The following is a 15,100-nucleotide window of genomic DNA, read 5'->3' as shown; positions in this document are numbered from 1 at the left end:
AGAAATGAAATGAAATGTTCATTGTAAACAATCAATAAGCAGATGAATTTGTTTAGATTTGACCGCATGGCAGTTTGTTTATGTATGTAGCTCTCTTGACAAAAAGCATTTAAAAAAATGGAAATCCTTTAATTATGTTTTATTTATGATACTGAGTGTAAGTAAAATGAGGAATCTTTTTTTAAAACTTTTTTTATTATTTTTGAATATTGCTGTGCTATTTATTAAAATTTCCCGGCCTATGATTTGCCATAGATTAAAAATAATGAAACTTGTTTTAGATTTTATTTCGCGTTTTAGTAAAAAAAAAAGATAAAAGCTTAATTTTTTTATGCCAACAGTAAAATTTTAAATTTATAGATAACTTCCCCCCCCCCCCCCCCTCATGCTATGACAGTTGAAGACAATGATAAAATAGGTTCTTTTTGGGGCTTAATAAAAAAATGGGGGGAAAATAACCAGTGCTACTTTTTACATAGTAAAGTATCCTTATTATATTGTTATAAGATAGTCATATGTTTCCTTAAAAAAATAGCATCTGTTGATTAGTAGTCTGTGATTTACTGTTCATAAAATGTAAATTTTCATAGACAAAATTTATTTTTTCTTGATTAAAGTGACTGAGCTGTTATTCTATTTTATCTAGATTTTATAGTAAACATTTTATTCTGATTTAGCTGCTGAAATAGACCATACTATTATTTCACTTTAATGGTTTAAAACACATTGTTATGTCATTCTAAACAGATTCTAATGAAAAACGAATGAATTATTTATTATTTTATAAAATTTTGTAAATTGTGTTATTTATAGATAATAAATTGGTATATTATAAGCATAATATTTTAAAATATATTTTGAAATTTAAAAGCTATTTTTTAACTTTAACTATTTTAAGTATTCTGAATCTTAATAGAATTTATGATTTATTGTTAGTATTTCAAAAGAAATTTTTAAATTCAAAAGAATTTTGAGAAAATAATTTAAGATGTGACATATTTCTACGGAAACATAGATTTCAGCATTTTCGAAATTGAATTTTATTATTTGAATGAGATCAATTAGAATTACAATTTCTTTTATGTAATAATTTTACATTTTTTTAATATCTCAAATACTTTTCATGTAAATTTATTATTGTTCAATTACTTTCCACATCATATGTTCACACCTGGGTGCTTATAATTGGCATAATTATTTTATGATGCTGAACCACCACCCTACAGAACTGTGGTTATATCTGCAATTCCTGAACTATTATTAATTATTTTGCTATGTATTTGTATTTCCTTCAAGTCTTCTTCATACATTAGTTTTTATTAGTATTATATTAAAGTCCCTACTTAAATATAATTCATAAAGATGGCATTTATTATTGTATATACTGCTGTTTGTAATCATATACAGATCTGGTCTAAGTCATAGAATGAACCAATTCAGAATTTTATCTTGTTTTTACCAGGAATTGGAGACAATACCAAAATATTTTAAATTGAACACTTGGTGAATGGAAGTGGATAAATTGTTCCAAAAAAGCTCATATTAAAACATTATCTGTACCTATTTTTTTTAAACCTAAAAAATCACTATAATTGCTCAACATATTTTAAGAAGTTAAAAAAAAATGTGTTAGCAGATTTTAGCATTGTCATAAATATTCTAATAAGTGGTTTGGAAGATGTAGTAAATGTTATGATTACCCTCATGATGATGAGGCTGTATCTGCTTTAACCAGAAGAGGGGAGCAGTAGCTTCTGAAGGTAAAGACCCCTGAACACCCAAGGGCCCAAAGCTTGACTTCTAGCTCATTTGAAGAGCTAGTACAATACAAACTCAATACAATACAGCTAATACAAACTCAAACACTCGCTTAGACAGCCCCTTTTTACAGGGGGGCTCATTGACACGCCTCACAGATAAAACACAGAGTAAGGAACAACCTTGCCCGAACCAGGACTCGAACACGGGACGCCCAGATCACAGGGAAGAGGTTCTATGGAGGAGGTAGGATGCCGGCCATGACCACTATCATATTATTAATTGTTTAGTTTACTATTTTATATTCAGAGCATTATAAATTGTGTATTGAAATAATCACATTGCATTAAAAAAAATTCTTAAAGATAATAAATATGATGCATACCTACACAGATTAAAGGATAAGCAATGATAATGAGATAAGAAGCACTGATTTCGAAAACACCTTAAGGACCAAAATTGGCCAGAAACTTATTTTTTATGCTCTTATAATATTTAAATTTTGGCCCTGACTGTATTTACTTTCTCATATAAGACAAATAAAGAAAATATTGGAATTATCAAAAAATTCTAGATTTTGACATATCTCCATATTAGATCTCCCTCTCTGAAAACAGTATTTTTGGAATATGTTTATCCATCTGTCTGTGATTAAAATACTTGAAAAATATTTTGAGGCAGACTGATGAAATTTGGTATATGGTCTTTACACCAATTTGTAGAGTTTAATCAAATTTCGAGTAAAATCCAATAAAAAAAATTCTGTCTGTACTGCTGTTGAAATACAAGCTAACTTGATAGCTACAAAACAAAGAGATCAGCATGGAATAATTTTGGTTCACATATTTAACATCTATATTGTAAGAACCTATCAAATTTTGAACCTAATCCAACAAGGAGTTGCAGGTCTATCGATCTCTTTTTTAAGAAGCATGTAAACACAATAACTGAAAAATGCAATGACTTAAATATATCCAATCTGGTATGTGATTTTATGACTAGAACAGTAGTTTTATATAAAATTTCGGTTTCAGTTAACTGTGGAAAATGCATCTGAAATACATATTTGATTTTCAGATGCTATTAATTGCATGGCAGGGATTGATCACCAAAAAATTTGCTAATGATCACATGAAAGTGTCAGTAAAAATGTTAAATTTATGCCAAAGGTTAATTTTTGATAACTATTGTACACCAATTTCATACAAGGCATTCTTTGCATTACTCTGGGTTTACAGTTTTTTTTGTGAGAGGTAGGGAATAATATCTTATTTAGAGGATATGCAAGAAAGTTCTGTAGTAACTACTACTGCTGGTTCATTTCCAATCTTCAATTGATTTTGGAATATTGTGAGATTGAATGTACTTTATAGTTAATATTTCAGTGTGTTTTCGACTTCCTAATTTCCATTGATACTTTTTACATTTTAATTCACTTGAACAGCTTTAAATATTCACCATGAGATTTTAAAAAATGATTTCAGTTCTAATACTGATGATTCTAATTAAAAATGTTCTGTTTCAAATCTAATTTGGTAAATAGATTGTATTAAAGCATTTTAAATCTGTGCTTCACTATGAATGCTCAATATGATTTTTTTAATATTAGAAAAAGCACATTAAATTATTAAATACTCCAAAATTAATATTGAAAGCAAGTTTGAACCAAAAGATACATCTAATTTTTTTACTTTATGTCTACATGGGTGCTTTATCAGCTGATCCTCTGCTCCTTTTGCCTACAGAGCTTGATCTACCAGTAACTCTTAAGAATCTCCTCTTTTTCATAATTAAATCTGTGCAATATGACCTAATGTCTAATTAATTATTTTCTTATTAAAAGATGTGCCCATCTGAATGTGCTCTTATCTTGTTAATAATATCTCAAATCTGATTGTCACAGTTTAACTTACAAAAGTTATTGTGGGAATTATTATGTAAATTGACAGTATTGCAGAAATTATAAAATATATTATTTGTAGTACACTTTAGACGTAAATATATAATAACATTAAAAATTCGATTTTTTTTTTTTTTTTTACAGTGGGATTTTTTTTATTCACAACATTCACAATCATGCGTAGCAAAAAATAATCACTAAAATTAGAATGAAATATACATCCACTAGCAAAAGAAAAATATGATCCACTAACAAAAGAAAAAAAATGTGATGATGATTACAAAATTTAAAAAGTATTAGCAATAACCTACAATTTAGCCCAAGAGAGTATATAAATAATCAACATAAATATAAAATAATAAAAATTGCAGTTTTCAACTCATTACCTTTGCTATTTATTTATGTTTTGATTTTGTTCACTCACCTATAAATTAATCTGTTTAAATACACACACACACACACACACACACACACACACACACACACACAATTGTTTCCGTTGTTAGATGCCAAAACAGAAATTTGGATTTTGCATTCAATAATGGTACAAACAAAAAGATTTAGGAATATTTTAAACATTTCCAGTGTGCAGACAGCAATGTGTGATTATATTGTAGATTCTATTGTATCAATAGGTTTTTGATGACTCTTTTCATTGTTAACAGAAAACAAAGCAAAAATTAATAAGTTCATATATAACTAAGTACAAATCTTATCTCCCACTACCTTAAAAATGAAGGCAGTTTTTCCCTCACTGAAATCTTCATTTTATAGATTTTCCTTGTTGTACTCCAAAAGATAACTTAATTTGAAATAAAAACACTGTGTGTTTCTCAGGGGGTTTTTGCTTCTTCTTCTTCTTTTTTTTTTTTTCAAAGGATTACAGTTGTTACACAGATATTTCTATTTCCTGTTATACTTTGCAAAATTAGCTCATTTTCTTGTCAGTTGGAAGTACTAGGTTTTAGTTCATAATCTTTTTCATTTATGTAAAAATAATTTTTCAACAAAATAAATATTTCAATATAATATTTAATGATATCATGTATATAGTTTGTTAAAACTATAAAGTTTCATTATATAGTTTGGTAATTTATATTTCATTAGTACTATCTTGTGATTTTTAAGTAACAATATTTAAAGCATATTATATTATTAATGATATTAACAATTAATATATTTCTCTATATTTTAGAAATAAATTATGGAAAAACTTCATTCAAATATTACTCAGTGCTTAAAATTTATAACAGAAGACTGTAAAAGTTATTCTACAGCTGTTGATGAAGGCTTAAGTCATGTTAAATTATTGGTTGCTCATTTGACGACTCTTAAGAAAATTAAAGATTCATATATTGAAGATACATGCTTTTATGAAATAGATCCAGATGCCAAAAGAAAACTTCAGAATTGTATCAGGAAAGAAATTTTGATAGAAAAATCTGCTATTCAAAAAATTTTGTAAGTATATTACAGATTTAAAATTCATAAATGATGAAGCAATAAATATATTAAATATTCTAGGAAAAAAATGTTTTTATTTTTTTATGAAGTAATTTGAGTACTTTTTTTATGATAATGCTCTGATTCTGATAAAGTGGTTCAAAGAGGAAAAGTAATTTTGAAAAATTGCTTTTTACTTTCTCGTATAGAGGAAGTGTAGTAATTTCAAAAAATTGGAACTTGAGATTTTGACGAATCTCTATGTTATATTCTACTGAATTCGAAAAACACATTTTTGAAAACTGTTCATCTCTCTGTGACAAAAATAACTGGTACTTTTCCGTTAGCCGGGCTCAAATGTCGCCAATTGTGAGCCAAATGCGAATTTGGCAAAATTCTACATTATTTGGCGATTTTTCGCTTGCGCCCGGCTAACGGGAAAGTACCAAATAACTTAAAAACGTTCTGAGCTAGATAGATGAAATTTGGTATGCGGTCTTTATACCAAATTTGCCGATTACTATAAAATTTTGATTAAAATCTGTTCTGAGGAAGCCAGTCTGTCCAGATCTGCGAATATAAGTTAACATAATAACTACCAACGAAGAGAGCTAGATAGATAAAATTCTGTACACAGATTTAGCATCTTTCGTATAGATGCCTGTCAAATTTTGAGCTAAATTTATATACGGAATGAGTGTTTGTCGGTCTGCAATTGCAGGAACATGGAAAATTTGGTATACGATTTTGTGACAGTTTTGTGTCATGTTTTTTTTCAGTCGGCAGAGAACGACATTCGATTTTTAAAACATAAATTCGATTTTTGGGTACGCATGCCAAGGATGACACGACAGATGCAGTAAAATTTGATAAATTACACCAAAAGTTAATATTTCTTCTACTGAACGCCAATGCTGTGTAAGGCATTCTCTGGCATGGCAAGTTTATAAGAAAGCATGCGAGAAAGTTTTGGGGAGACCACTGCCACTGGTTCCTTCGTTAATTCAATTCTTGATTTTTCAATGATATTTAACTGTTTGAAGTTATGAATTTTTCTCTCAAATAATGAGTATTACTATTTTTGTTGCTGTTTATAAATTATAATCTATTATCTTTTTGAAATTTAAATTTTTTTTAAATATGATTAAAAATTTGATTTATGAAACTTTATTTGAACTTATGAAAATATGAACTTTTAAAGATATGAATTATGTTTCTTTACTTCCTCTTTTTTTTAGGACTGATGTAGAAATAATTCATAACAATATCATCAAACAATGTGATAGAATCTTTAATATGTACAGAAGTGGAGTACAGTATAACGTCACCTTGACAGACATAAGTGAAACTGATGAACTCTCTTGCAGTATTGCTGAAAAAATAGAGGCATTAGATACCTTCAAAAGGACGTTTATTAATAAGTATCCTTTTATTTCATACGTGGGTAAAGTGAGCATTGTATTTATGAAATATTTCACTCACCCAATAATAACTTTACAGAAATACTTGAATATATGAATGGTGGAGGTAAATAAAAATGGAGGCATTTTGTTTTATATATCAAGAAATTTTCATTTCCTTTCTTACTTCTTTATTTCCTATTATGCAATATGAAAAGAAATAACTTTTATTAATTTAAATACAAAAGCCTTTTTAAAAATTTAAAGGCATGATACATATTTTTGAAAGCAAAGTTATCTATTAACCAATATTAAAAATAAAATTTGATAAATTTAAAAACCAAAAATGTGTCAATTTTTATTTAGTTTGGAGCATCAAGTAATGCATATACTTTTCAAAAAATTGTTAATGCTTAAAAATTAATTTGTTGGTGTAATTAATTACATTAACATATTTGCTTAGTAAAAATTGCTTCAATATAAAAAAAATTTATAAACTTATTTTGTTTAGTCAGTATTTGGTTTCTCTTTATGAATACGAATGTTCATGCATTTTCCATTTAATTCTTATATTTAGCGACTGTATCATTCTTTACCGACTAATCGTATTGATTAGGCCTCTTGACATAAATCGATTCAGAAGAATTTATGGGACGCAGTGGCTGATGGTTAGGTCTCAACCTTCGAACCGGAGGGTTTCAAGTTTGAGACCCAATTCCCAGACCAATAAGTGGGTCTGATGCACGCTAAATTCATTGGGGCCAAACGTCCTCCCGCTTGTGTGGTGTGAAAGCTTGGAGAGGGGGTGCCAGTTCAAGTGTGGTCTTTGTCATCTGATCGCTGTTCAAAATTACGAGGTCTGTTCCAAAACAGCTCTAGTGTTGCTTTAAAGCAGGACTTAAACATAACTAAACTAAATCGAAAGAATTTATATATATTTAAAACAGTAATATGATCTATTCATCTGATTTTATGTATTTATTTATATAAAAATAATGTATTTTGAAATGTACAATTAAAAACTTGATTTTGATGAGTACGAATATTACATTCACCGAAAACAATAGTGACGTTTTTCTCCATCGAACAAATATAGCTTTGCTGCCCTCGCAGAAGCAACATATTTTCTTTTGGTGATTAAATTATTTCAATAAAATATCCGCACATAGTTAGAAAAGGTACTGAATTGGGAAATAAAATTTTTTATTATTGTAATCATATTTAACCATATATCAAGTTTGATTATGTCTTCAAATATTACTGACTGATGTCTAGAATTTTGAATTGAGAAAAAAATCGAAGAGATGGATGTACTCCTCCTTGTCACTACGCTAGGTTAATCAGCGTTAGTTGATTTTATTACATTAATATTATTAACATAGTGATTGAACAACTGGTCGCCAAAGGCGGCTATTATCTGTTAAAATTTTATTAGTGCACTAAATTGTTAAAATTGGATTTCAAAACAATGTGGATTATCTATAACTTTGAATGTACTTTTAGTAGAATTGAGATGGAAATCTGTCTTTATTCTTAACTTTTTAGTCATAATGGTAGAAAGTTCACCATCGATTATTGTACATTTGATGGAAATCTCGAGAATATAACAGGATGCTGGAAGACTTCTGATATTTCTTTAGCTTTGAAAGGTATATATATCTTTGAAATTTTTACATTTAAATGCAAATTCTTAAATATATTCTACTGAAGTTCTATTAGTTTTTGAGCAGTGAAATACTATTGTACTTTGGAATAAGAAATAAAATATTTTTATTTTATTCCAGGTTTCTATTCTATTCGCGTGCGTGTGTGTGAATTTATTTTGAATGCTTAAAAAAAAATATTTTATAATTATTGCAGGTGTATAAATGTGACTCCGCCTATTTTTAATAGATGGCGTTAGTAGTACTGCTTGTCTCTAAATTAATCAGAAAGTATATTTGAAAGATTTGACAGCAACTCTTTAAAATTTGCGTATGATATCCGGTTAGTAATTAAATTTCTTTTAACTTTGGAATCATGTTAAATTTTGAGTCAAGCAACCACTATTTATTAGAAGTTATTTGTTACATCGGTTACTGTTAGGCTTTTATAATAAACATGCCATATGGAATAGAACATGCAAAGAGTGGTTTCAACGATTTAAAAATATTTATTTCAATACACATGACAAAAAACATGATAAGTCAAAAAAAAAAAATTGCTTGAAGATATTACTTGAAGAAACCATTAATGATGAACGATACAAACAAAAGTTGATAAACTTGAATGAAGCATTGAAAGAGAACCATACAGAATAAGGCGAATGTCATAACAAGATTGTTTCTCAACACGAGAATGTTCGCTTTGATGTGTTGTTCCACCCACCATTTTCACCAGATGTTCCTCCTTCAAACTTTTGTTTGCTTTACTCGGTGTAGAGTGTCTTTTCTGGAGAGAAGTAAAATCCCCACACACTTATTAAAAATTGGTTTGATAGCTGGATTACATTTAAATAACCAGACTTTTTTTTTCTTTGCGGAATTCGTGTGTTGCCCGGAAGTATTTAAATGTTGTAGTTTCTGAGGAGAAAATATTTTAAATAATTCCATCTTTAATTTTATACAAATAAAAAGGTGTAAGTGTCTTTTTTAACTTTAAAAAGAAAAAGGAATGAGAATCATATTTATATATTCAACAAATTTGATAACTTTAGGTATCTTTTTTTATCAATAATTTTTAATTATTGTACTAATATTTTTTTTTAATGTACAATGTTTCTTTAGTTTGTTTATATTTAATTTTTCTACTCTAATGGCATTATAAAAACTTGCACACGTATTGAAATACTCAAATAATAATAAAGATGAAATCTTTTATGTATTATTTGTTTCAAATAAATATGCTAATAAATGATAATTCAAACACCATTGAATGGCATATTAACCACTTAGTATGAAAATAGCATATACAGGATGCCAAAAAAATGAAACAAGTATTTATCTCCTTAAATGTCAATTAACTGTGTACTTTTTAAATGCTAAGTTCCATTTAATAAGATATGTAATTCCATGAGAACACTTTGATTTTTGTACAGGTTGATAATAAAAGTTTTTACGAAGATAAATTTTTATATGGCCTTCTGTAGTGTAAAAGTATCGTCGTTATATTGTTTCTCTTACACTTATCTATAAACAGGCAGAATTTATGTTTCTTTCTTCAAAATTTGCTGAGATATTAAAATGCAAATTTTTGAAATCCACCACGTTTTTATGTCTTAGCCTGGAGTTAAAATGAATCATTCACTATACATTTCAGGGATAATGCAGTATCACAATAGATTGTTAAAAAGGTGAAATCAGAAAATAATAATGTTCTTATTAAATATTAAAAAAATAATCGTATAATGTTTTATTTGAGGTGTACAAAACCTATTCAAAATGACACCCATGCAAAGTTGCTTTTTCATAACAATATTTGTGTATTCGAGATTCAGTTCATTGCATGCGACATGAAAGCAGGCTTCTTAAATTCGCCATCAAATATCTGCCATATCCACAGACATCTATTATATATATAGAAGAATGTAACTGATCTGATAAATAAAAGTCAGAAGGCATCAAGTCAGTATATTGTGGCGGGTTGTGATGAGCGAGGATAGAACCTAGGTTCTTGTGGTTTGCAACCGAGAAACATGACCACAATACAAAAAACAATTGCTCGTGTAGCGTAGCTGTTATCTGGCTTATAAGCTTTCACCACAGACTCTCCCTCCAGTGAGTCGGAGGTGAGACGAACGATATGGCTGTTGAATGGTGATGTATTAGCTGTTGAGTCTAATGTGCCTCTGCCCATTTGAGTAGCGCCAAGCGTTATGACGAGCGTGTGTGGGTGAGTAGTTGCTGTTGCGTCAAGTGAGTCTGACGACTTTCTGTTGCTGCGGCCTTTTTGTGTTGCTGCGTCAAGTTAGTCTGACGACTTTGGGTTGCTGCGGGTAGATGGCGCCACAACAGCTGTACGAAGGTTGAAGGTTCTTCGTCCGAGGTCATCAATGTTGCGGATTGGTATGGGCGAGGATAGAAACTGGAACTTTATGGTTCGCAGCCGAGTAACATGACCACAATACAAAAGCAATTCCTCGTGTAACGTAGCTGTTAACTGGCTTATAAACTTTCACCACAATATCAATAGCCAATTCAAGATCCAGGAGAATTCAACAGATCCTTGTAAACTAATTCATCTATTAAGTAATTTCACATTCAATCATCGTCTTACAGCTGGTAAATGAGGAGCACTGTATAGTTGCAATTACAAATATGAAATATGACTCATCATGATGCCATTAAAAAGTAACAACATATCGATCACAAAACTGTGTATTGCTTTACAGAATGTCGCACCACATATTTATAAAAAATTGCTACAAATAAGAATGATATTTTTTTTATACAAAAAATGGATTTTTATGATTTAAAAAAAATTACCATTTTGATGGTTGATGTTTCTATCTATATTAAAGTGATATTCGTCTGTCGATTAAAATTATATTTTTCGGAGGGGTGGGTAGTACCCAAAGTAGGAGCCAAAAGCAAAACTCCAGACAATTAGAGCCCACGAATGTTGTATGGATACCAATTACTACATTTAAGTATTCTTTGCATTGTCATTTTTGGAATGTTTTGATCTGTTCGTGCTGTAGTATGAAGGTAATTTTGAAAAATGAACCAAAATGTAAGTTTCTGTATTATTATGACTTAACAGTTCTGTGAATACACTTCCTAGAACGAGGCTGTAAGTTCTTGATGTGATGTTCCAATTCTTTATATTATGATTACATACAGCATAAATAAATGGCATTAAAAAAAAGCGCGCACTCTTTACTGAAATGCATCGTTCTCTAAGAAAGTTGACTGGCATGTACTCAATTGCAAGCCAAATATATTTTCTTGTTCGACTTACTGATAAAAGATATTTTAAATGCTATGTTTTTCTACCCTTTTCTTATAAAGTTTATTGTTAACCAATCAAAGTAAAGAACAGTATGCATGATAGTTAAATTTTTAAGTAATGGTGATTGAATTAGACAACTTTTTCTATATGGCAGGTTTCCTATAATGAATAAACCAACATTTCTGAAATACGTATATCCATCTAAATTTGAGATATGTTGCTCTGAATAAACATATATTTGCAAATTTTGTAAATGGCGTGAATCTTTGTCTACATAATTGAAAGAAAGAGAAAATTTTCGTTAGTTAGCCCTGTTACGCTATGGAACTGGTATAATGTTCGAAAAAATTTTTATTGTCAACTTTACAAAAGACAGTGTGTTTTCATACAGTCATCCATTTAATTTAATGAAATTCTGGAATTAGCTAGTGAAAATGATCTTACCAAAACTTTCTTGCATACTCTTCACTTCAAGACTTAGCCCTCTCACTCCTATAAAACGATGAACCTTGTGTAAGACCGCAGATACCTTGCATGGCATGAGCGGACAATAGTTACGAAATATAGAGTTTTCCTTAAATCTGACATTTTTATTGAATCTATCCTGCGAATATGTATTTTGAATGCTTTTTGCCGACCGAATGAAAACAAAATTTGACAAAGAACTACAGTTGCAGTCAAAAGATATAATTTTATGGATTTAAGTCAATTCGTTTATGAGTTATTGCGTTTACATGTATTCGAAAGTACAAACCGACGGACGATCAACACTTTGGTTTAAAACTTGATAAGAACAGATTTGGTTCAAAGTTTGATAAAAGTCTGTATTTTAGCTGCTGAACCTGTATACCAAATTTTATCTGATTCTTTACGTTCAGAATTTATCGAGTTCATTTCATTTATAATTGAATATCCTGTTAGACTGATTTCCTATGACTGGATTTCGTTCAAAATTTGATAGAATTCTAGAAATTTGATAGTCAGTTTCCATGTGTTGAATTTCATCCATCTCATTCAAAAAAGTTTTGAGTCATCGTGTTCACAGACAGACAAACATGTTGTCAAGGATATGTTTTTAAAACTCAGAGGTCTGAAACTTGGAGGTTCGTAACAATCTTGAGTTCGAAGTTTTTGACGATTACAATATTTACGTATATACTACTGTAAACGAGAAATTAAAAAAAAAATGTCTTGTGTGTTATCTTAAAGTTAAGAAATGTAATATTTTTTATTTTCTATCAATATAATTGACTGATAGTAATTTATTTGTTATGTTATTTATGCATTCGAATTTTGTACTATTGCGGGAATATCATTAAAGCTCTAATATAATGATGTGTATTCATTATATATAGTCCTTTTTGAAAATATGCTTCTTCCTTAAGAAAACTTCATGATCTATTTTTAATTTAAGTTTCTCAAATTGAAGGTCAACCATAAATGGGATTCTACAAAGTAGTATTGAGGGTGCGAATGTTTTTATTTGTCATCTTGACTTTTATTATCTTATAAGCTAAAATTGTTTTTAAAAAATCTTCTTAACTTGAAGAGTTTGATTAAAACTGATTGATGTTGAAAACTGAATTTATTCTTATTTAACGCATGCTGCTCTTTTAAATTCATTTTCCAATTTTAATGCTGCAAATTTGTTCTGCTCCAAATGGATTACAAATGGGAAATGTGTAAGAATTTTTGTCTTAAATATAGACAGAAATAATACCCTTCATTGTTAACATTTTTGAAACTTTTTTTTTTTTTTTTTTTGAATTTTAGACTATAAAAATAATGACATAAAATTCAATTTTGGCATTTACAAAAAGACCAGAGAATCAGAAATTTTTGATATTTCATGAAACTTAATTTGAAAATTCAATCTAATCAATCATTTCTATGAATTACTGACTGAACAGACCTGGATTAAACCCTCTAGGGGAAATTTGACAATGCCTCTTTGGCTTCTACCCACCCACCCCTTCTCTCTCTCTCTCTTTTTTTTTTTTTTTTAGTCCTTAACTTTCATAGTCAGATACATTTTTTTTATTGATCTTGATTGTTTATTTGTTTATGTCTGTAGTTTTCTGCAATGTATTCTTATAACAATAAAAAATTTTAATTATGGGTCCCTTTTGAGAGTATTGGTTTCAATATTTCTCATATAAAAAAAAATCAAATTTGAAACAATTTTAAACAACTTTTGAACACTTACTATTGATTTACATATAGAATCAGTCATATAATTAAATAATGTTTAATTATAAAATCTGGCATTTTTTTAAATGTAAAGTAATATTTGTTTTAAAGTTTTAAGCAATCCAGCTTAAAACATTAAAAGATAATTAGGATTATTAAAATGGTGTTTTAGGAATTAACCTATTCATGATTTGAATTTCAATCAGTTTATGTTCAAAACCCTTGTAAATTAAATGAAAGCCTAAAACTTATAAAATATATAGAGAGATAGAAAGAAATTTTTTTTTTGGTGGTGATGGGGGGAGAGCTAATGTTTCAGGTACCTAGATAACAAAATAGGTAAAGTTGCTTACTTTACCTAGTTCATAACCTGGTCCTGGCTATGAAGGAATCTAAACATTATTCAAAATATTTTCTGTGAATCACTGAATTAGTTTTGTTCTAATTCATGCATGTTTTCAGTAAGCACAGATGTTTAGCCTTCATTTAGTTTCTTTGTGATGTTGCTAAATATTCTTTATTGAGCATTTACTGAAATTTTTTTAATACAAAAGCTTTCTAAATATCTTCTTTTATTATTAATTTAACCCTTTAATTGTGAATGTGGCTTATAAACTACATACATATAAAAAATATCTACAATAAAAGTATTTACATGTCAAATTGTTAAATAATAATTCAATTCGATGAGATTATTGTTATGTACTTACAGTAGCAACAAAAAGTTGCAAAACAAAGATATTTTTCACTTGAATTATTTTTATTTCTCTGTTTATCTCTTTATTGTTTATGATGTAAGTAATAGCAACAAGTTTTATAACTTCAATGATATTGCATGTAAATTGCTAATATATTCTTTTTTCTTTTTCAGAATTGGCATTGATTTTAAGTTGATGGCTACATGTCATAATGGATCGAAAGATTTTTATTCGTTTTGTTATTACGGAAAATTTTTTCTTGTAAATAAAAACATTTATACTTTATGTTTTGTTTTTCGTGTATTAAACAAATTTACCAATTTTTTTTTTTTTTAATTTTTACTAAAATAAAAAACGTACTCAAAAACATATATATAAAAATTAATGGCACTATAATTGAAATTCGTTTCTGTATTGGTAAGAATGCCTTATTAAATGCATCAGCTTGTTGTCTATGCTATCCTATGAATTAAAAATGTGTTTCGAAATTCGCTGAATTTGTTCGAAATTTCTCTGTTCTATGAAAATACAATAAAGGTTTACTCTAAAAATATATAAAATGTGACACAAATATTTAGAAATATAGTTTGGGTATAAATATATTCTAAAAATATTAAAGAGATTTTTTCAGAATGACAAAAATAATAATAATAAAATAAATAAAATTAAAAACACTGATATCTGAAGGTGATACTTCATTTAACACTCTCATTAAACAAGGGAATATAACATTCTAAAGTACAATACAATTATCTGATTATTCTCTACATTTTTTTTACACA

The 15,100-nt window shown here is 28.5% G+C and overlaps 1 protein-coding gene across 1 annotated transcript; it reads left to right on the top strand.

Moving 5' to 3' along the window:
* The first annotated feature begins 17 nt into the window (after positions 1 to 17).
* Positions 18 to 14,603, top strand: LOC129971111 (uncharacterized). Its single transcript, XM_056084593.1, has 5 exons — positions 18 to 157; positions 4,854 to 5,119; positions 6,340 to 6,522; positions 8,047 to 8,150; positions 14,492 to 14,603. Exons 2-5 carry the CDS (start codon positions 4,863 to 4,865, stop codon positions 14,512 to 14,514), a joined length of 567 nt encoding a protein of 188 aa, XP_055940568.1. The 5' UTR covers positions 18 to 157; positions 4,854 to 4,862; the 3' UTR covers positions 14,515 to 14,603.
* Positions 14,604 to 15,100: the final 497 nt, after the last annotated feature.

The sequence above is a fragment of the Argiope bruennichi genome, chromosome 6 (assembly GCF_947563725.1).
Source record: "Argiope bruennichi chromosome 6, qqArgBrue1.1, whole genome shotgun sequence".
Classification (NCBI taxonomy): domain Eukaryota; kingdom Metazoa; phylum Arthropoda; class Arachnida; order Araneae; family Araneidae; genus Argiope; species Argiope bruennichi.
Note: the sequence above shows the minus strand (reverse complement) of the source record. Positions and strands in the feature narration are given on the sequence as shown.